This window comes from Drosophila tropicalis, unplaced genomic scaffold, assembly GCF_018151085.1.
Source record: "Drosophila tropicalis isolate 14030-0801.00 unplaced genomic scaffold, ASM1815108v1 contig_593, whole genome shotgun sequence".
NCBI classification, from domain to species: Eukaryota; Metazoa; Arthropoda; class Insecta; order Diptera; family Drosophilidae; genus Drosophila; species Drosophila tropicalis.
This window is the reverse complement of record NW_027173070.1, coordinates 7,207,900-7,226,360: the sequence shown is the minus strand read 5'-3', so window position 1 is coordinate 7,226,360 and position 18,461 is coordinate 7,207,900. Positions and strand designations below refer to the sequence as shown.

General features: G+C 39.5%; 8 protein-coding genes across 10 annotated transcripts; 5 read left to right on the top strand and 3 right to left on the bottom strand.

Annotated features, from left to right (window-relative positions):
* The first annotated feature begins 1,463 nt into the window (after positions 1-1,463).
* Positions 1,464-5,343, top strand: tous (testes of unusual size). The gene is made up of 5 exons (XM_068291217.1): positions 1,464-1,716; positions 1,770-1,853; positions 1,907-2,835; positions 2,906-3,075; positions 3,137-5,343. Exons 1-5 carry the CDS (start codon positions 1,532-1,534, stop codon positions 5,282-5,284), a joined length of 3,516 nt encoding a protein of 1,171 aa, XP_068147318.1. The 5' UTR covers positions 1,464-1,531; the 3' UTR covers positions 5,285-5,343.
* A 16-nt stretch (positions 5,344-5,359) lies between these two features.
* Positions 5,360-6,260, bottom strand: Vps20 (vacuolar protein sorting 20). Its single transcript, XM_068291218.1, has 3 exons — positions 6,155-6,260; positions 5,990-6,099; positions 5,360-5,926 (listed from the first exon to the last, which is right to left on the bottom strand). The coding sequence occupies exons 1-3, from the start codon at positions 6,224-6,226 to the stop codon at positions 5,476-5,478; spliced, it is 633 nt and encodes a 210-aa protein (XP_068147319.1). The 5' UTR covers positions 6,227-6,260; the 3' UTR covers positions 5,360-5,475.
* A 537-nt stretch (positions 6,261-6,797) lies between these two features.
* On the bottom strand, positions 6,798-8,466 carry RpS16 (ribosomal protein S16). Its single transcript, XM_068288649.1, has 5 exons — positions 8,357-8,466; positions 8,240-8,281; positions 7,943-8,074; positions 7,659-7,773; positions 6,798-7,069 (listed from the first exon to the last, which is right to left on the bottom strand). Exons 1-5 carry the CDS (start codon positions 8,366-8,368, stop codon positions 6,924-6,926), a joined length of 447 nt encoding a protein of 148 aa, XP_068144750.1. The 5' UTR covers positions 8,369-8,466; the 3' UTR covers positions 6,798-6,923.
* Positions 8,467-8,527: 61 nt separating this feature from the next.
* On the top strand, positions 8,528-9,235 carry LOC137575884 (uncharacterized). Of its 2 annotated transcripts, none has more exons than XM_068288651.1 (2): positions 8,528-8,768; positions 8,887-9,235. In XM_068288651.1, exons 1-2 carry the CDS (start codon positions 8,670-8,672, stop codon positions 8,998-9,000), a joined length of 213 nt encoding a protein of 70 aa, XP_068144752.1. In that variant the 5' UTR covers positions 8,528-8,669; the 3' UTR covers positions 9,001-9,235. The 2 variants fall into 2 exon arrangements, with proteins under 2 accessions (XP_068144752.1, XP_068144751.1); XM_068288650.1 differs by having other exon boundaries at positions 8,533-8,798.
* A 281-nt stretch (positions 9,236-9,516) lies between these two features.
* LOC137575886 (uncharacterized) lies at positions 9,517-10,072 on the top strand. Its single transcript, XM_068288652.1, has one exon. The coding sequence runs from the start codon at positions 9,829-9,831 to the stop codon at positions 10,027-10,029; it is 201 nt and encodes a 66-aa protein (XP_068144753.1). The 5' UTR covers positions 9,517-9,828; the 3' UTR covers positions 10,030-10,072.
* Positions 10,073-10,368: 296 nt separating this feature from the next.
* Positions 10,369-11,959, top strand: Lipt1 (Lipoyltransferase 1). The gene is made up of 3 exons (XM_068288648.1): positions 10,369-10,993; positions 11,051-11,512; positions 11,574-11,959. The coding sequence occupies exons 1-3, from the start codon at positions 10,379-10,381 to the stop codon at positions 11,742-11,744; spliced, it is 1,248 nt and encodes a 415-aa protein (XP_068144749.1). The 5' UTR covers positions 10,369-10,378; the 3' UTR covers positions 11,745-11,959.
* Positions 11,960-12,457: 498 nt separating this feature from the next.
* LOC137575847 (uncharacterized) lies at positions 12,458-14,980 on the top strand. 2 transcript variants are annotated; one of them, XM_068288559.1, is made up of 2 exons: positions 12,458-12,574; positions 12,653-14,980. In XM_068288559.1, exon 2 carries the CDS (start codon positions 12,717-12,719, stop codon positions 14,727-14,729), a length of 2,013 nt encoding a protein of 670 aa, XP_068144660.1. In that variant the 5' UTR covers positions 12,458-12,574; positions 12,653-12,716; the 3' UTR covers positions 14,730-14,980. The 2 variants fall into 2 exon arrangements, with proteins under 2 accessions (XP_068144660.1, XP_068144659.1); XM_068288558.1 differs by having other exon boundaries at positions 12,458-12,581; positions 12,653-14,963.
* On the bottom strand, positions 14,735-18,226 carry Shark (SH2 ankyrin repeat kinase). The gene is given in 6 exon segments (XM_068288557.1): positions 14,735-15,556; positions 15,622-16,561; positions 16,563-16,829; positions 16,888-17,409; positions 17,467-17,960; positions 18,043-18,226. Coding segments are annotated over 6 exon segments (2,793 nt in total). The 5' UTR covers positions 18,119-18,226; the 3' UTR covers positions 14,735-15,062.
* Positions 18,227-18,461: the final 235 nt, after the last annotated feature.

The following is an 18,461-nucleotide window of genomic DNA, read 5'->3' as shown; positions in this document are numbered from 1 at the left end:
TGTGAAAACTACTACTGAAAACTCTCTGCCGTCTAACGGTAGCCAGAACCAACAGCGGCAACAAACTTGTTGAGAGACCGTACCGAATCAACGAGCGAGAGCGAGAAGCAAATACAAAAAGCTTTATGGAGTGTGAGCGGAAATGCAAATGCATATGAGCAGTTAGCCAATTTATAGCTAAATATATCTCTAGGATGTATATTGGCATTTTGAGGATATTGAGAAGACTCAATAGAGACATTAAGAATTAAGTTTTTAATATTGGGATACCTCTTAAACGTAAATAGGTCAAAATAGAGTCAAACATTCTTCATTAAAAATGCATTCGAGTAATAACTTTGCCTCCATCTCTTAATTGCCTTTTGCAATATGTATGAACCTCTTTTAAATACGTTAAAGTTAAAGCTAAATGAAGAGGAATTTTTGTTGATTTTTTTAAGCAAGATGCTGCAAAATAAACATAATTATTATATTATAGAAGAACAGCTATTGAATTCCGAAAAGGATCTATGGACCGGGTATCCTCGAGAAATCTTCTTGTGGAGCCGTTACATGAGAGGTTTTTATTGCAATTTTCTTGTGGCAGGTTTACAAAATGTTAAACAAGAAGAGTTTATATAAATCCATATCCATAGTTTTTAAATATAGTATAAATTTCATATAAAAAAGGAATTGGTTTATATTTTAAATTAGTAGAGTAATTATACTCTCAACCATTAGGTTGGATATATTAATCTTCGTTCTTGCAGTGTAGCTGATGAAGCTTTCTCTCTTTCTCTTTCACCCACCCGCACAGTCTCACGCTCTTTCACTTCCTCTTGTTGGCAAGTAAATAAGCCAGCAGCTGTATGTTGAAAGCTTTTCTTTTAACTAACAATTCCTTAGGTTAGGTCGTGTTTATTGGGGTTGCCGAGCTGACAGCTGGGGGGCCACAGAGATGACTAACTGACTGACTGACTGACTGACTGACTAAGAAAGGGGGACTCTTAAATACAAAAAAAAAAAAAGACGCATTCTTTGAGTTCAAGTGCACATTGTGAGAGACAGAGAGTGGGGAAGGGTTAGGGGGAGAACCGGAACGGAAATTGCAATTCTGTTGGCTTTGCACTAACTACTAATGCTTAATGTCAACCAAAAGTGGGGCGTGGGCTAAGAAATTAAAAGCCTACTTAGCGGCATTTAATTATTTATTCATGAATGCAAAGAGCAGGCCAAGAGATGGCAATAACTGACAAGAGTTGGGGGTTAGCTTTCGTTTCCTAGCATTTCCACTTGTTGTTATTCAGCCACTGGATGCTAAGGAATTTACTGTCAAGGGAACCTACAAACATGCAATGAAGGAAGAGGAGGAGGAGGAGGGGAGGTCATGGTTATGGCCAAGTTTTATTTTGTTGTTTGATCGAATTTGAATTTCAGTTGAAATTTCGAACTCAAACAAAACTTTTCTATCACAAATTACATTACGAGAAAAAAACTAAAATAAATACATAGATATATTTTTTGTGGTTTTTTTTTTAAATATATACCAAAAATGGAGGAAACAAAACGTTCCTCTATGAACAATAGCTCGGTGATAATACGACCAAGACTTATTTATGGCATTCGTACAGATGTTATAGGCAATATACATTTCAATTTGAGCAAAGAAGTCATTTATCCAGTGGAAGGTGTCTTGGCATTTCATGATTATGTGGCAAATAAGCAAAGATTTCTGAGGCAAGTTCCAGGACCATGCGAGAGTTTCCTTTACTAAAGTCCTCTTTTTGTAGGTTTCCCGAGGACACACGACCAGAGATAATAGCCATAAGTTCTCATCGCAAGTTGCTGGCCGTTTTGGAAAGACATAACAAAAAGTAAGTCTGGATTTTCTTTGAAATTGTGCAAACTAAATCTTTCGCTTGTCCAGTGGTCGTTATATTTCTGTCTATGAGTTGTCCACCCTGAAGAAGCGCCGTCATTTGGATTTGCCGGAAAATTATCGCAATACTGAGGTACAGCAAATGATTTTCACCAACGATTCAAGATCGATTGTTTTGATAACACGACCACCAGAGGAGCATCTGATTATGCTGATATTGGACAAAACCTCAACGATAATTGAGGGACGTGCCACTGTGCTGGGTTCCCATGGTGGTGCCCAGTGTATAGCTGGAAATCCAAGTGATTGCAGTTTTGTGGCCGTCGGTGGAGATCGTACTTTGCTATTGATGAGCAAATCCGAACGTGGTTTCTCTATAAGCAACAATCTAAAGGTCACTTATAGGGTCACTTCAATGGCATTTCTATCAATGGATTTGCTAATGGTTGGCACCGATAAGGATCAATTGATTTTGGTGGAAAACGGTGAACAGAAATTGGCACAAAAGGCCAGCGAGGCGGAAACTGTGGACTTACTTATCGATCAAGAGGTTTTCGATCGTGATCGTGAGGCCCAGGATCATCGTTTATTATTCGCCGCTCAGGCTGTAGTTCTGCCCAATCAGCAAGTGCTCTGTATGACCGCCTTTCCCAAGGGTTTCGCTTACATCATCTTTAATCGGGCATTTGTTTTTGAGCGTGTCTCGAAATTCAAATTCGAAAGGAAAACCGTTTTGACTGTGCCCATCAATCTCTATGCGGAGCCCATGTATCAAATACGTAATCTGGCCATTGATCATAAACAGGAGACGGTGATTGTGACCACAGCTCATGCCCAAATCTATGTGGGCATTCTCATTGTTCCCGAGACCCTAAAAACCAAGCAATTAAAATTCGAACCACTTGGCGTATTGATACATACGGGCGAGGTTATTGATATATCGGTTTGTGCCTGGAAACCCATCATAATGACGGCTTGTGAGTGTGAAGATCAGCGTTCTCTAACTCGTGGTTTCCTATGAATCTCTCTCTCTCTCCTGTCACTTAGCAAGGGATCAGACTATACGCATATGGAACTATGAGACAGCCAAAGTGGAATTGGTACGCAAATTTCAAGTTGATGTCAATATTGTGGAGCTCAATTCGACGGGTCTAATGGCAGCCATTGGCTTCTCCGATCAGTTGCGCATCACACAAATATTCATGGATGATTTGAATGCAAGTATTTTGAAACTAAAAACTATTCTCTAGCTTTCTGAGTTCACTATTCTTTCCACAGATTGTCAAGACATACAATTTTCCACATTGCAACGATGTGCGATACTCGAATATGGGTCATCTGATGGCTGCTGCCTATGATAATAATATAACCATCACTTCGGTTTATAATTTGGAAGTGGTCATCAATTTGAAGGGACATAATGGAACAGTTCTATCGGTGGCTTGGACAAAAACCGACAAATACTTGATATCAGGTGGCGCCGAGGGAGCCATCTATCAATGGGATATAGAGACAGGTTCTCGTCTGCAGGAAATCGTGCAAAAGGGTACCGAATATATCACAGTCTGTTGTAGCTATAATGAACCCTTGACCATCTATGCGGGCACAAATTTCGGAACAGTGAGGGAATTTCAAGAGTCGGAATTGGTGCGTGAGATAGCCATACCGTCGCGTACCAAAGGCTTGGTCTCGGACATATGTTTGGCACGTTCCGATCTCATAATGTTTGTGGCCGATCATGAGGGTAATCTGTTCAATATGCAATTACCATTCCTTGAGGCAGGCGGAGGAACATTTACAAATTTCCGTTTCTTTGATGGACCTGTAAATAAGTTGAGATTCTCTTATGATGGAACTTTACTCTTGGCCATTTCAAGAAGTGGCACCGTAGCCATTTGGGCCATGGATAACATTGAGGGTAAAGTGGCCCCAATGGATCAGGATTTAATGAAAAGTCAAGAGGTTCTAATACCGCGCAGTCAATTGAATGATAAGAACGATCAAATAACCAATTTGGAATTACGCCTCAAGCAGCAGGCGGAGGAGTTCCAATATCAATTAAGTCAAAATGAAATTTTCGATGGCCAACAGCTCAAGGAAGTGCATCGCAGCTATTGTGCTGCCCTCGAGGAGCTGAAGGAGCTAAACAACGAAATAGAGGCTAGGCATACAGAAGAGATGAACTCGATTACTTTCCAGATTAACAATATCAAAGAGGAGCATCGCCTTCAATTGGATACACTAGCCACACAATATTCGGAGCGTATGTTGATTGAGTATCAGAAATTCACCAATTTACGTGAAAATATGTTGGAGTTACGTGAAAACTATGAACAGAAGCTAAAGAACTCTACGGGAACTTTGCAGGATACTGTCGAGGCCTTGGAGAATAACTATAAACAGCAATTGGATGAACGCAAGGATCTAATACGCGAGCTCATGAAGGAAATGCAGGACAGAAAGGCCGAATTCATTGAATATTGTCGCGAAGTGGAATTGGAAAATGATCGGAATATGGTCTCCACACAAACTGATTATGAAAATAAACTGACCACCGAACGCAATGAGACCCAAATGTGGCGCGGCAAGGCTGGAGTTTTGCAAAAGAAATTCGAAGCTCAGAGTAAAGAGATCGATGAATTGGTGGATGAGGTTGAAACCCTTAAGGAGGAGCATCTCAAGTCCCAGAAAAATATCCAAAAGCAAATGCGTAATGTTGAAGATCTGCAAAAAGATATTTCGGATCGTGATTATGCCATCAATGCCAAGGAGAAGCGTATACAAGATTTGTTGCATAAGAATCAAGAATTGGATAAATATAAACAGGTTTTGGGTCACAAAATAGCCGAACTAAAAGCCCAAATTGAGCCCAGAGAATTCCAAATCAATGACAAACGCAAACACATAATTGAAATGGAGAATGAACTGGAAGGACTTAATCAAAATAATATACAATTGGAGCTGCAGCTTAAGGAGATGCGTGACAAGTATCTAAGCAATGTAACCGAGTTACGCACCGAGAGAAATCGGGCCAAGGCAGCTCGTGAATGCCTGACTTCAATTTGTACGGACATTTACTATGTGGCCGGTGAAGTTAACAATTCGGAGGGCCTTAAGAAGGCCGTCAAGGCTCTGTTCCAGAAGCATGCCAGCGATGATGAATTGAAACGTTTCGTTAGCCTGGATGCTGAGGTCCGTGATGAATTCATGCGTCAGCGTAAACAAATCGAGAATGTCTTGGCCCGCTATAAAAGCGTCGCTGAGGATAAGACTGTCCAAAAGAAATATGACAAGCTATTCCAGGAGAATGTCATCCTCATTGATGAGATTGAGAAGCTTCGCGAGGCAAATCAATTACTGCGTTCGCGCGTCAAGGATGATTTGAGAAAAGAGAAAAAAAACATAGTCTTAGATCTACTAAATTAGTAAAGATAATTGAATATTTAAACATTTAAGTATACCTTATCATTTGTTGCTAATCTTAACCAAGGCGGTGTGAAATTTTGTGTGTACAAACACCTTATATATTTCACAATTGCGACTTAAGATAGATATATGTATTTATAGTAGATACAAAGATAAAAATGGCATTAGTTTACCTAGCTTCTGTATACTCTTCATGCTTCAACTAGGATACGCTTCTCTTTCTCTTTGCTAGCTTTGGTTTTTGCTTTCTCTTCCTCCTCAACGCCGACTTCGATATCCTCCGTAGGCACTTCTGGCAATTCAACTGTGCGGTCATCTTCCGCCTCCAGGGCTTCTAGTTCGGCCAGCACATCTTCCTCATCTTGTGTGGTCAAGACATCTGTCAATATTGCATCTATTTCCTGCTGCTTCTCAATGCCCTCTCTGGTCTCATCCATAATCTTTTCCACCTCGTTGATGTCCAGCATATCGTGTACTTTCTTTAGAGCCGCATTACCCTGTTTAAGGCCATCCAGCACTTTCATTTCCACTTGTGCAAACTCCAAGTCAGCTGATAGTTTCTCCAGATTCTCAAGTTGCCTGTCAGCATTGGTCAAAAGAGTTTCTTGATATTTCTTCTTGCGCAACAGCAGCTTAGCCCGACTGAAATAGATTCGGGGTTACAATTAGCTTGTTTGGATATGGCTAAAACTATAAGTATCTTACTCCTTCCTGCCCTGCTGTAGGCACTTCTTGGCCAGAAGTCTGTCATTCTCCAGTTGGAGTTCTATACGTTTTTGGTATTGCTTAAGGCGATCCCGCTGCTGTTTCAATTGCTATAGGAATTTGTTAGTTGGTTAGATGACGGCGTTATTATTATAATGTTCTTACCAAAACAGCCTTGTCCTGTTCTGTTATTCGGCTTGGAGCCTTTTTACTACTTTTCCCAAACAAAGCGCCCATGACTAAGCCCAAGTGATATTTGCATCCCTGGGAAAACAAACTGCCGATAACTCGATAACACCAAAGGAGCAAATAAATATCGATACCAAATTTACTGTTCACAGTGGGTCAAATCATTTGCAAAAATCTGAGCAGTTATAAATAAAAATAAACACAATTTTTATGACTCTATAAACACAAATTATTATAAAATTAGAACTTCCATATCCCCTATATTAACCAAATGGTAATAATTTTTTGTTGAAATTGAATTAATGGAATTGCAAAACAACTATAGGTAAATAGTTAAGTATAACTACTGCATTTCGGTGCAAATTCAAGATTGACCAAATAAATCTTTCAAAATTTTTGTCAGTAAATAAACTAAATGATAAATAATAATAACAAATTAAACCCACAATGAAAAACGAAACTGAAAAAAAACTTAAATTGCATTAGAACACGATCTAATTAAATGTTTTAAATTCATTCCCTGTACAAAAATTGCTTTAACTAAACTAAGCATTATTCCACATTATTTAACATTTACTAAATGCAAACTTCAACCGCCAATGATAAGAAATATATATAATTCTACAGTTAATTATTCCGTTTTATTCACGCACATCCCAGACAATTGCTGGGTAAGCGTAAAAAAATCATTTTCAAATTGTATAAAATATCTCTTAAATCCAGATTTGAAAACAGATCGAACAGTTTAACGGTACGACTTCTGGTAACGGGCACGGGCACCTGGACCGCCAAACTTCTTGGGTTCGCAGCGACGTGGATCACCAACCAGCAGAGTTCTGTCGTATTGGACCAAGATGTCTTTGATTTCCTTCTTGGAGGCCTCATCGACATCTGTAAGAAAAAAGGAATGTTCCAAAATCATTATCATTAAAGTGGAATGTGAAATGGTAAACTGTTATCAATTAGTGCTATATTGGTGTCGTTAAAGCCTCAATTAGTTATGGAAATTTGTAATCCAAAACTCTCTTTGATTGCCTCAGGCATTTAATCTTCCTTGCTTAAGTCTTTCATTGAATAATGAATTATTTTCAGCTCCAACGAAAATCTGGTAGAAGGTGAACTGATACATGAATGCTGCTAATGTTTTTGAAGCATCACCCAATCTGAGCTGATATCGCATTACAGTTTGGTTGGTATATGCTCATAATTAAAAAATTTCTCTAGCCTATAATCATTTGCAAGAGAATAACTTTTGTCTCTCAAGCAAAAACCTATTTAAGGCAAATCACTCTTATCCTATTTGAGATAATGTTTCTGAAGCATCACCCAAACTGAGCTGAATTCACTTTATAGTTTGGTTGGTATATGCTCATAATTTAAACATTTTCTCTTGCCCATATTGAATCTTTGCTAGATGAAAAATCACTCAAGCAATAATTTATTAAGGCATGTTAGCCTAACCATTTTGTTGGATACTTACACTTCTGGTAGAAGGCTACAAGGGCCTTGGAAATAGCCTGACGGATGGCATAGATCTGGGCTACATGACCACCACCATTGACGCGCACACGAATGTCCACACCGGCGAATTTCTCCTGCAATAAGAGAGATCATTAGTTAATATCCAAATTAATAATAACTATCCAAATGGTCGACTTAATATATCAGTAGCAATTTATGTTATCATATGGCTTCATATTCGGGATAATTGATATCATCATTTAGAATCTAGAGGCTCCTCAAATTTCACTTCTTTTCACTCACCTTGCCGAGCAACAAAAGTGGTTCCTGCAATTTGTATTGCAAAACTTTGGGTTCAATTTGTTCCAAGGGACGTCCATTGACCTTCAGTAGACCGCTGCCACGCTTGCAGTAAGCAACTGCAGTGGCGGTTTTCTATAAAAATCCAAAACAATACAAAAATTTGAAATTTTTCATAAACATAACCTCAGTATGTGCGTATGCGCGGTCAGCGTCCCAACGTCGGCGACGAACAATCAAACTGCTTGACACATGCACGTGCGAAAATTTCATATTTTTATTGCATTTAACTTTACACACCTTACGGCCAAAGACTTGGACAGCCTGCACGGGTTCTCTGCGCTATAAATAATACAAAACATTCACATTTTCATTAATTCTCAATCTTTTTTTCGGTTTTTTCTTTAGCACTAATACCTTTTGCTGCATTTTGCTCCGCGAGTTGGGTAGAAAAAGAGCGGAAGTTGGCCGTTTGACAGCTAGTGTGACCAAATTTTCAAACTGTCAAACGAGAAATGTATCATGGAGATAAATATCTACCCTATCGATACTTATCGTTTTTGTAGTGTAAGGGTCGATAATTTTTCAGAATATCAGCTGACTGTAGAAACTGTGCATCGCTACTGTCAGCTGTTATTGACGTTCACGTAACTTTTACTCTTTTTTAAAAGATTGTTTGGCTTTAAATTTAAAAAGCAAAGGACGCTGAAATAACTATTAGAGTCAAAAAATGGTGCGCCCCACCCTTATATCGCTAGCCAAGCGTGTGCCGCTGATACAGTTTCGCAAAGGTGGCGCAGGTGCCGGAGCAGCAAAGTCAGCAGAGAAGGCAAGTTCACAGCCAGCCGGAGGGAAAAAGGTTAACTTTTTCAGCCTATTCACAATAGTCGTAGATTTGAAATGCAATATCATGGCACACTATTAAATTGTTTGCTTTATATCCTTAGCTGGGCGGAGGAGCTGCCATCGAGGACTGGGAACTCCCAGCACGTTTTGCCCGTAAACCCATAGATCCTGTTGAAGCGGCTTACATTAATAATGGTGGACCACCCAACTACTGATGTGATCAAAATTTGTTTATCTTACGAAATGTCTAATTTATAAAAATAAAATTTTGTATTGATCCTCGAAACAGCTGATTTGGCAATTACTCACACAAACGCAGACGTCCTTGCCAATCAGATGCTTGAAATGTTCAAACAAAATTTAAGATTTACTCTAATTTGATTTCTATGATCATTGTGTGCCCCCCTCTCTCAATAATACAAATGCCGGACGTCCTGCTTGCCCTACGAATCCTTGATTATTTATTAACAATTTCAAGACACAGCAATGAATATGAAGATATATATCGTCTCCCCTTGGTATAGATTTGAAAAGCAAATTTGCAATAAAAGGTTTTATTCTGCATATTGTAAAAGTTATTCTAACTAACGCAAATGAAAGAAGAAATAAAAAACGTTCTACATTTTTTAGCTGCTGATTTTTCACAAAAAAAGAACTGTTAAAAATGTCTGTTGGGATGTGATGTTTTTTTTTCCATTTGCTTTTGCTCAGTGTAGTGTTGTATAAAATACGGTAGTTTGTGTTTTATCAAGCAATCCATTCAGACGTGTTTTCCAATTGTGGCTCTGCCGTCCATCTGTTTCTGTGTATATATATAAACGGTGTACGATTTGTTTGTGGTAAAGGCCCGCCCCCCTCTCCACACCCTTGACAATCTTGCGCCCGCTAACCACTCTATCGTTCACGCTGAACAAAGAGTGGAAATTTTCCAAAACATTAAAGTGAAAGAAAGAGAGAGAAAAAACCCTTGATTGCTGGTGAAGATTCCTGCTCGCCACAGACGGAAATTCGTATTGTGCAAAGTTTTTATTTAACCCATTTGGATGGGTGTTAAGCCTAGTATGCAAGTGAACTATTGCAACAAGGACTGCCTGGGTCTACGTAAGCGAGTTTGCGGCCTCCATCAAACCTTCAAGTGGCTCCATCAGACACCTGCCCTGCACGAATACCTAATCTCTGCTAGCTCAGTGGCTGCGAACAGGAATACCCAGAGCGCCGTGCCCCCCAAGACTGCAACGGTCTAAAGTCCAAACGAAGTAAAGACACCCCAAAGCAATCGCACCAAAACGAATACGAAAAACAATATAAAAAAGAAAAACAAAATCGCCATTAAGCTAAAATAGATAATAAGCACAAAGAAAAACAAAAAAACACAGACAATTTATAAGAATATAATCGAAAAAAAAAATTCAACCTAACCCAACAAATTACACAAAAAGAGAGAGAAAAGAAAAAAGGAACTGTTAAAGAACATTTAAGTGACCTTAAACAAACAGACAGACAAAGAAAGAGAGAGACAGAACGAGAAAGTGCACTTGACAACACCGTTAAACGATTTTAGCCCATTCAAAAACAACAACAACAACGATCACTATGAGCTTTTTGTTGCGTCGCAATTCCAGTCAGCTGCGTCTGCTGATGGCAGCTGGCAATAAAATCACGCGCCCCGCCCTCTCCACCACAGCCTCCTCCTGCTACTCCTCCTCATCGTCGTCTTCGTCGTCGTCGCCGTCAAGTGATAACAACAATGTAAATGCCGTATCACCTGGCGCATCACGTCAACGCAAATCAACGCCATCTGTCCCAGATGCTGACATCAAGAAATCTGTCTTTATCTCGCAGTCGCATGACATATTCACCAACTTGGCTCTAGAGGATTGGCTATATAAAAACTTTGATTTTGGCCATCACCATGTATTGCTGCTCTGGGCCAATGATCCGTGTGTGGTAATTGGTAGACATCAGAATCCGTTCACCGAGGCGAATGTATCCAAGTTAATGGAGCGGGGTATTACCCTGGCACGCCGGAATAGCGGTGGAGGCGCTGTATATCATGATCGTGGCAATCTGAATTGTACCTTCTTTACGCCCCGTGAGCGTTACGATCGGAAATACAATTTGAATATCGTTACACGTGCCCTGTTTCGGGAGTGGGCGATCAAGGCGGAGATCAATGAGCGGGATGATATTGTTATATTGAACAAGAAGGTGAGTAGATAGCTGTAGTCTTTTACGATGGCCTTAAAGTAATCCATTCTGCTTTAGATTTCTGGAACAGCTGCCAAACTGGGGCATCCGAACTCCTATCATCATTGCACTTTGTTGGCCACCGCAAATAAATTGCATTTGGGTGAATCTTTGACTAAGGAGCCAGCCAATTATATAAGTCGCGCCACTGCATCGGTACCCTCATCCATACGTAATCTTGTGGATGTGAATCGCAATGTCACCGTCGCTCAATTGCTCTCCGCTGTGGGTTATGAATACTTGAGAACCACGGCCACATCTCTAGAGGATGGCGGCAGTGTTCAGACCATGCAACAGCGTGGTTTTCAACTAATCAATCCCACTGAGAAATGGTTCCCTGGCATTGAAGAGTTGCGTGCCAACTATAGTTCCTGGGATTGGGTTATTGGTAAAACGCCCAAATTCACCGTCGAAAAGGATCTTGAACTAAAAGAAGATCAACATGGCATGAAGCTCAAGCTAAGCGTTGATGTGGAGGCGGTAAGTTCCCGGCGTACATATCATTTATTTGTAAATTAATAAATTTTTCTCTCCACTGTAGGGCTTGATGAAGGACATTTGCATACAATTGCCGCAGAGCGAGCAGCGTGTGCCAGTGGTTACACCACTTCAAGGCAAGGCCTACAATGAACAGAATTTGAATGGCATTGTTGCCGCTCTGAAGCTTGTTTCCACCTCGAATGTGAAACAGGCAATGAATGGCTCTGTCTGACAGCTGTACATCTAAAATCAAAAAATAAAATCTTTGCGAAATTCGTTTCATTAATCTGTCTAACACTATAGGTTATCAATTATTATGTTCCGCCATAACCTATATAAAAAATAATTTTACTAATCTAGTTTTTAAATACAAAATCTATATACACTTTTGATATGTATATATATTTTTCCAATGTTTTATATGCAATAAAATTATGTTGAAACATAGACATGTATATCTAGATATGTGGTCATCCAAGACCTTTTAGAATTCAAGTTAAGTATTACCTCTTTAAGCCTTCAAAGGATCAAGTTATCTCAATGTATTCCAATCAACAAGGACTTTTATTTGTTTTTATGATATTTTGACCTGTTCAAACCTTTAAAGGGATCAGGATATATTGACAAATGGCAATTAATTAACTTAATTATATTTCGTTTCAAACATATTTTAGTCGTGCGAGGTGAGAATGACTTTTTTTAACAAAAAGGAAGGAAATGTATTCATATTTTGATTTCATCACAGAAGTATGCAACGAAAAGTTTTTCTTCTAAACTAGCAGAAACTCAGCCAAGTAGATACAATATTCTCCACATACCAATTTTTGATACGACAAGGAAAAGGAGATACAAACCTTTTGAATTCTAAAATTCCCTATCGTAAATTATTTTACTTATCGAACAAATTAGCCTTTGATTTTTAATACAAATTTTTTCCCGAGCATATATGTAGGTATTTGTAGACACAAAACATTTAGTAATAAACTTTTAAGATGATAGACAAAACTGATAAAAATCCTGAAAATTGGCAAACTATGAACCCAAACCAAATTTCCCGTAAGCGTAAGTGGTAAGAAGAGCAAGCTTTATTTAGCGTGTGGAATACAAAACTATATAAATATGCATATCATATTTTTTTAGCACCCAGGAGGCCAGCTTCCATGTTAACAAATATCGAATAATTTCGACTAATGATTCCTTGTCCATGAATTCCTCAGACGGATATCTGACCCGATCAACGCTTGAGTTTCAAAGACCTGTACCGGGCACAGGAGCAGAAATCAACTTGCACAGCTCACAGGAAACGGCTCTAACAAATGATTTATTTCACATTGAGCTATGCTTCTTTAAGCCCCAACACATAAAATGCAACAATTTGCAAGATTGCTTATCCAACCTTGTACATGTGTCTCCTTCCTCAAATCGTCGGAATTTACAACGCACAAAGGCTTTAATAAGCAGATTCAAGAATAACATTTACCTGGCAGACAGTTTCACCGATAATTATAATCAAAAGATCTTACGATCTAGACAAGAAAGGGAACTTTTACTTAAGATTACGGAATTCGAGCTTGAAGCCATTAAAGAAGAACGTCTGGCAATGGAAAAGCAAATGGCTTTAAAACTGGAAAACGAAAATCTAGGTCTAGATCGACGTATCTCTGAACCGACTATGAATGACAAACCAATGGAGGAGAATGCAGATCAAGAGATTAGATCCATTCCTGAGTTGATAATAGATGAGCAGCACCAAGATAACGTGGCATGTGAAAGCGCATCTAATGTTATCCAGATGGAGGAGGCAACTCAAGATCTGAACGAACCCCAAGAGGATGAATTAGTCAAGCCTCTGAGTGGCTATATCCAAATGGAACAGACCAAAGATCTGCAGTTTCTAGTAAACGAATCACCACAAGAATTGGTTTTTGTTAGTAATAATGATCAGATGGAGATGGAGAATATTAGGCAAACTAATTCATCCAAGGAACAATATCAGTCATCTGATAAAGAGTTAGTCAATAGTGTACATAAGATTGATCAGGCTACAAGTAATGAAAATCTAAAAGAGAAAAAGAACAGCGGGCACTTTTCATCAGATTGGTTAAGAAATGAAATCGAGAATGCAAGAAACTCCATACAATCTGTAGTTCATGATATTGAGAACGAGAAAAATGATAAAGAAACGATTATGTTATGGCAATCGGTATCGAACGAGGAGGAAAACAAAGATCAACAGCATCCAACCAACTCGAAAATAGATTCCACATCCGACGAATCCATTAGCGATATTATTAAGAATGTAATGAAAAATATAGATTTTTCAACAATTAAAAGTCCGAATAACGCCAACAGTAGAGAATGTGTAAAAGAAGTGGTTAAAAACAAAGAAAAAGATGAGCCACGTAGAAAAAGAAAGAAATATTTAATCAAAGAAGCAGCCACCCCATTAAAAGATAGATTTGGCAATAGAAATGAACGGCTTACACTCACAGAAAGCCACTTAAAGTGGCTAAATATGAGTATTAAAAGTAAAAATGAATATCCACCTCTGACAAAGGAAATGATGCATCGGTATAATGATTTAATGATAGGTCGTCCAGACGAAGAGATAATATCAAAATTTAGGTTGCATATAAAACGTGAATCCATACGGACACTGAGTGGTTCAAATTGGTTGGACGATGAGGTGGTTAATTTTTATATGAATCTTATTACCCAACGATCTGAAATGAAAAACCAGTTACCGAGTGTCTATTGTATGAATACATTCTTTTTACCCATATTCATAACGAATGGTTATGCAGCAGTCAAACGATGGACATCTAAAATTGATATATTTACCAAGGATATTATTGTTGTGCCTGTTTATACGGACACGTCTCATTGGTGTGCGGCTATAATACATATGCGACAGCAGACCCTACGCTGCTATGACTCGTTGGGCCAACTTCGAACACAAGTCCTTGATGCTTTAAAGTTATATTTGAAACAAGAGTCATTGGATAAACATAAAAAGCTATTCGATACGAATACATTATCAATTAATAATGCTTCAGATGCACCGAAACAGAGAAATTCGAATGATTGCGGTGTCTTTAGTTGCATGGTGGCCGAGTATATCACAAGAGATCAACCGCTGACGTTTACCCAAAGGAATATTCCATATTTGCGCGTCAAAATGGCCCTCGAGATAAGCGAGGGTAGACTTTGGCTCTAAGCAGCTTATTACGAATCAATTTTAATTTTATTTCATATATTTGTAGTAAGGCACTTGCTTTGCTGCTTTGACACTAAAGAGTTGTATAAAATATATATATTATATATATATAATTGTAGGTTATATATTACAAAAAAATAATTAATTATTATTATTATTATATATGCAATAATACTCGTGATGTGCAACATTTGACGAGTTCAAATAAACATGACACAAAACGGATGGAATTAAAATCAACAAAGAGACAAATCATTGTATTAGACATGAGCTTATAAATTATTTAACCAAAATGAAGTCAATTTAGGGTAAAATTTTGAATTTCTGTTTAGATTAGACATGAATTGTGGGCACCAATTCGAGTAGATTCTGATATTCAGGATCGCGTGTGAAGAATTCCATGAGATAAGCGAAATTAGGACGCTCTTTTGGTCGTTCCAGCCAGCAGCTTTGCATAACAGCATAAATATAGGCAGGACAGAGATCGGGTTGGGGCAAACGTTGTCCACTATCGACCAATTTTATGGCATCCACATTACGTATATCCCCATAGGGTGGAGCACCCAACGAGAACATTTCCCAGAGTGTCACACCGAATGACCAAACATCGCTGGCATGTGAAAATATACCATTATTGAAGCTCTCCGGTGCATACCAGCGTATGGGCCATCGTCCGCCTTGGGTGAACTGATACTCATCGCTGCCAGCACTCAAGGAACGCGACATGCCAAAATCACTGATCTTGGCCTGATGTCGAGACGTTAACAATATATTCCTGCAGGCCAAATCACGATGGACAAAGTGCTGAGTTTCCAAATAGTGCATGCCTAGGGAAAAATGTGAAAGGAAATAAGTAAACTTTTCTCACAAATCTCATTTTCAATGGACTCACCACAAGCGATTTGCGATGCCCACAACTTTAGCTCCTGATTGACCTTTATATCGGCACTATGATCGAGTATATACTGCAACATGGAGCCCAAAGGAGCCAGCTCTTGCACCATCATAAGCATTTCGCCCTTAGATATGCCTATAAGACGTACTATACACTTGTGTTCGAGCCGCATCATAACCGATGCTTCGCGCAAGAATTCGTCCTTATTGCTATGCTCATCTCGCAAGGTTTTTATGGCCACCTCTTGCCGGCCAGCTGGCGACTTGTTTAACCGACCCTTGTACACAGAACCAAATTCGCCAGCTCCAATCTCCTCTTCCAGTTCGAGTTGCTCACGCTTTATGAAGAATCTCAACTTGGCCGACTCCAAGGCAGCTGATGTGGGCGTTGTGGCAGAGCCACTGCATTTACGCTGCAAATAACCAGCCATTTCACTTTCTGTGGATCCCGTGGAGATAAGAGAATCAAGTCGAGCTGCTGCTGGTGGTTTTAATGGATGATCCATTAGCATATGCACATCCACAGTCGGTACATAGCCATTGAAGGTGGCATTAAGTCGCTGCTTTTCAATGATCACATCGCTCTGGGTGAAATACTCAACTTCTGCTTCAGTCTTCTGGGCAATGGGCGGCAGCTCAATGTCAATGGGCGTGTTATTCCGAGGCACATTATATAACTCTCCGCCAGCTCCAGCTCCAACTGCAGCATCCACATTGAGCTTGGCAAAATCTGTGGAGAATGATAGACTTTTGATCATGGGAGCAGCAGCTTGTAATTCCTCAACAGTTTGTGCCAGGGACATGCCGCTGGCACTGCTCTCAGATTCGCTGCGTTTGTTTTTGGACTTGCTTTTTCTTAAGCTATTCATATCAAAGAGCCCCTTCTTGGGACTGGTCAAACGCAATGAATTAAATACGGAACTGCTGCTATCTTTTTTTCTCCTTTTTCTTTGTACTGGTTGGAACTGGCACATGGGAATGGGTAGTTGTTGGTGTCGGGGGTGTGGGCGGTGTCATTGGTTGATGATTGTCGCGTCTAGCAAGGGAACGTGGTATTGTGGCAAAGGAAGGAACCTCTGGCTTGGGCTTTGGAGGCACTGGATACTTAAGACTCACTGGTAGACCATAGGAAAATACCATAAAATGGGCAATCAAATGTTCCAGACTTGGCCAATAAGGACCATCGTCTATATACAAGAATTTTGACTGCAAAGGAAAAGTAAATTAGCAATCCTTAAAAGACATGATTTTGGTGGTCACTTACTGCCCCCGTTTGCAATTTATTGCCGTTTTGATAGAGATCCGCCTGAGAGATGCGAAAATTTTTCACTGTCTGATCACAGAGTAATGTTAATACATAACCAATGGCGGCTGCCGATTCGGAATAGCGGACCAGGAAGCATCCGGATGTGTCCACTTGTGCATCTTTATCGGTTAGTTCCTTGGCATACTGTTTAAGTATATCCACTGCCTCCTCACGCTTTAGAGTACCATGATACCACTGCTCTTTGCTGGTAGTTGCAGAAGGCATCTTATACTTGAGTAGATAATCCTCTACAGCAGTCTGTCCCGCCTCTTTGGCCAAATCAAAGGGAAATTCACCAGAGCTGGTACGTGGCAAAAGTGGAGCCTGCGCTGATAAAAGTTCTTGAACAGCTTCCAAGTTGCCGTACTTGGCAGCATCGTGAAGTGGCACATAACCATTCTCTATGTTTCGGCCCTGAACATTCGCCTGGGCATTTATTAGGGTGCGTATAAATGAAGCTGGCTTTGTTCGTGAAGCATACTAAATGAAGCATATTAGTTTTCTGTCCTAATGAACTCTGTCTGTCCCTATACTCACATGCAGTGGCTGACAACCAAAGGAATCCGAGCTATTGACTTGGACTTTGGCATCAAGCAAAAGTTTTAATATATCCTCATCACTATATAGAGCTGCCAAATGCAACGCCGTCTGTCCATCCTGATTTTTGGCATCAAAATTACGATAGCCACATTTGAGTAATTCAAAAACCACTTTACTCTCATTCTTAGACGTTGCACGATGGAGTAAATTGGTCACTCCATGACTCCTGGTATTGTGGGGCGGTGGATCACGTATAAGTGGATTGGTTAAGGCCGTAACCAGGCCATTTGATTCCTGCTGATAGTACTCTACCAATGTATCCAAGCCATGGAGAATCTTAGTTTGCACCTTGTCATCAATAGAGAAAAAGGCATCTTCTCCATGCCGTCGAATTTGATAATGGCACACTTCGTCCTGGTGAAGTAGACTCAATACAAAGTCACCAGCTGCCGTGCTGCTCTCCCGCACCAAAAACGTACCATCTTGGTAACCTGGAGGATGAAAAACACGGAATTCCAATTTAAATTCATTAGCCACGCCCACGCCCACTTGTTGAAGTGCACTTGTACTTGCCTTGTTTTAGCAAATCATCAGCTGCTTCACGGGATAAATTGCCGTGAAACCATTTCATGTGATCATCGCGGCTCATTTTGTGGCCATTTAATTTTTAATTGGGAATTAATTTATTTAAACAAAAAGTAAAAACTACAAAAATTATCATCTGTTGATTCAGATACGTCTGGCAGCACTGAAATGCATGTAGCGTTGCCACTCATCAGAAGATCGTTGTCGATCGCTTATCGATAATTCACCACTGCTCACCCAAAGTTATCGAGATTCAAATTGCTTGGTTGCGGTAATTCGCAATAAATATTTGACAAAATGTTTTTTCCTTTATCAGATTTCTGTATTTCTTTTGCTTTTGTTTCTTTCTTTAAATCTTCAATATATTTATTTTCTGATTTTCCATCAATTTGTTTGTTTGTATTTAT

Coding starts and splice junctions, on each gene's coding strand:
- Vps20 (XM_068291218.1), bottom strand. CDS start 6,226: ATGGGCGCTTTGTTTGGGAAAAGTAGTAAAAAGGCTCCAAGCCGAATA. Junction 6,100..6,154: donor AACAGGACAAGGCTGTTTTG/GTAAGAACATTA, acceptor AAATTCCTATAG/CAATTGAAACAGCAGCGGGA. Junction 5,927..5,989: donor CTACAGCAGGGCAGGAAGGA/GTAAGATACTTA, acceptor AATCTATTTCAG/TCGGGCTAAGCTGCTGTTGC.
- Lipt1 (XM_068288648.1), top strand. CDS start 10,379: ATGAGCTTTTTGTTGCGTCGCAATTCCAGTCAGCTGCGTCTGCTGATG. Junction 10,994..11,050: donor TTGTTATATTGAACAAGAAG/GTGAGTAGATAG, acceptor ATTCTGCTTTAG/ATTTCTGGAACAGCTGCCAA. Junction 11,513..11,573: donor TAAGCGTTGATGTGGAGGCG/GTAAGTTCCCGG, acceptor TCTCCACTGTAG/GGCTTGATGAAGGACATTTG.
- RpS16 (XM_068288649.1), bottom strand. Junction 8,075..8,239: donor TCCAAGTCTTTGGCCGTAAG/GTGTGTAAAGTT, acceptor GGATTTTTATAG/AAAACCGCCACTGCAGTTGC. Junction 7,070..7,658: donor TGTAGCCTTCTACCAGAAGT/GTAAGTATCCAA, acceptor TTTTTCTTACAG/ATGTCGATGAGGCCTCCAAG.
- LOC137575886 (XM_068288652.1), top strand. CDS start 9,829: ATGGGTGTTAAGCCTAGTATGCAAGTGAACTATTGCAACAAGGACTGC.
- tous (XM_068291217.1), top strand. CDS start 1,532: ATGGAGGAAACAAAACGTTCCTCTATGAACAATAGCTCGGTGATAATA. Junction 1,854..1,906: donor TTGGAAAGACATAACAAAAA/GTAAGTCTGGAT, acceptor TCGCTTGTCCAG/TGGTCGTTATATTTCTGTCT. Junction 3,076..3,136: donor TATTCATGGATGATTTGAAT/GCAAGTATTTTG, acceptor TTCTTTCCACAG/ATTGTCAAGACATACAATTT.
- LOC137575847 (XM_068288558.1), top strand. CDS start 12,505: ATGATAGACAAAACTGATAAAAATCCTGAAAATTGGCAAACTATGAAC. Junction 12,582..12,652: donor ATTTCCCGTAAGCGTAAGTG/GTAAGAAGAGCA, acceptor ATATTTTTTTAG/CACCCAGGAGGCCAGCTTCC.
- LOC137575884 (XM_068288650.1), top strand. CDS start 8,670: ATGGTGCGCCCCACCCTTATATCGCTAGCCAAGCGTGTGCCGCTGATA. Junction 8,799..8,886: donor AGCCAGCCGGAGGGAAAAAG/GTTAACTTTTTC, acceptor TTATATCCTTAG/CTGGGCGGAGGAGCTGCCAT.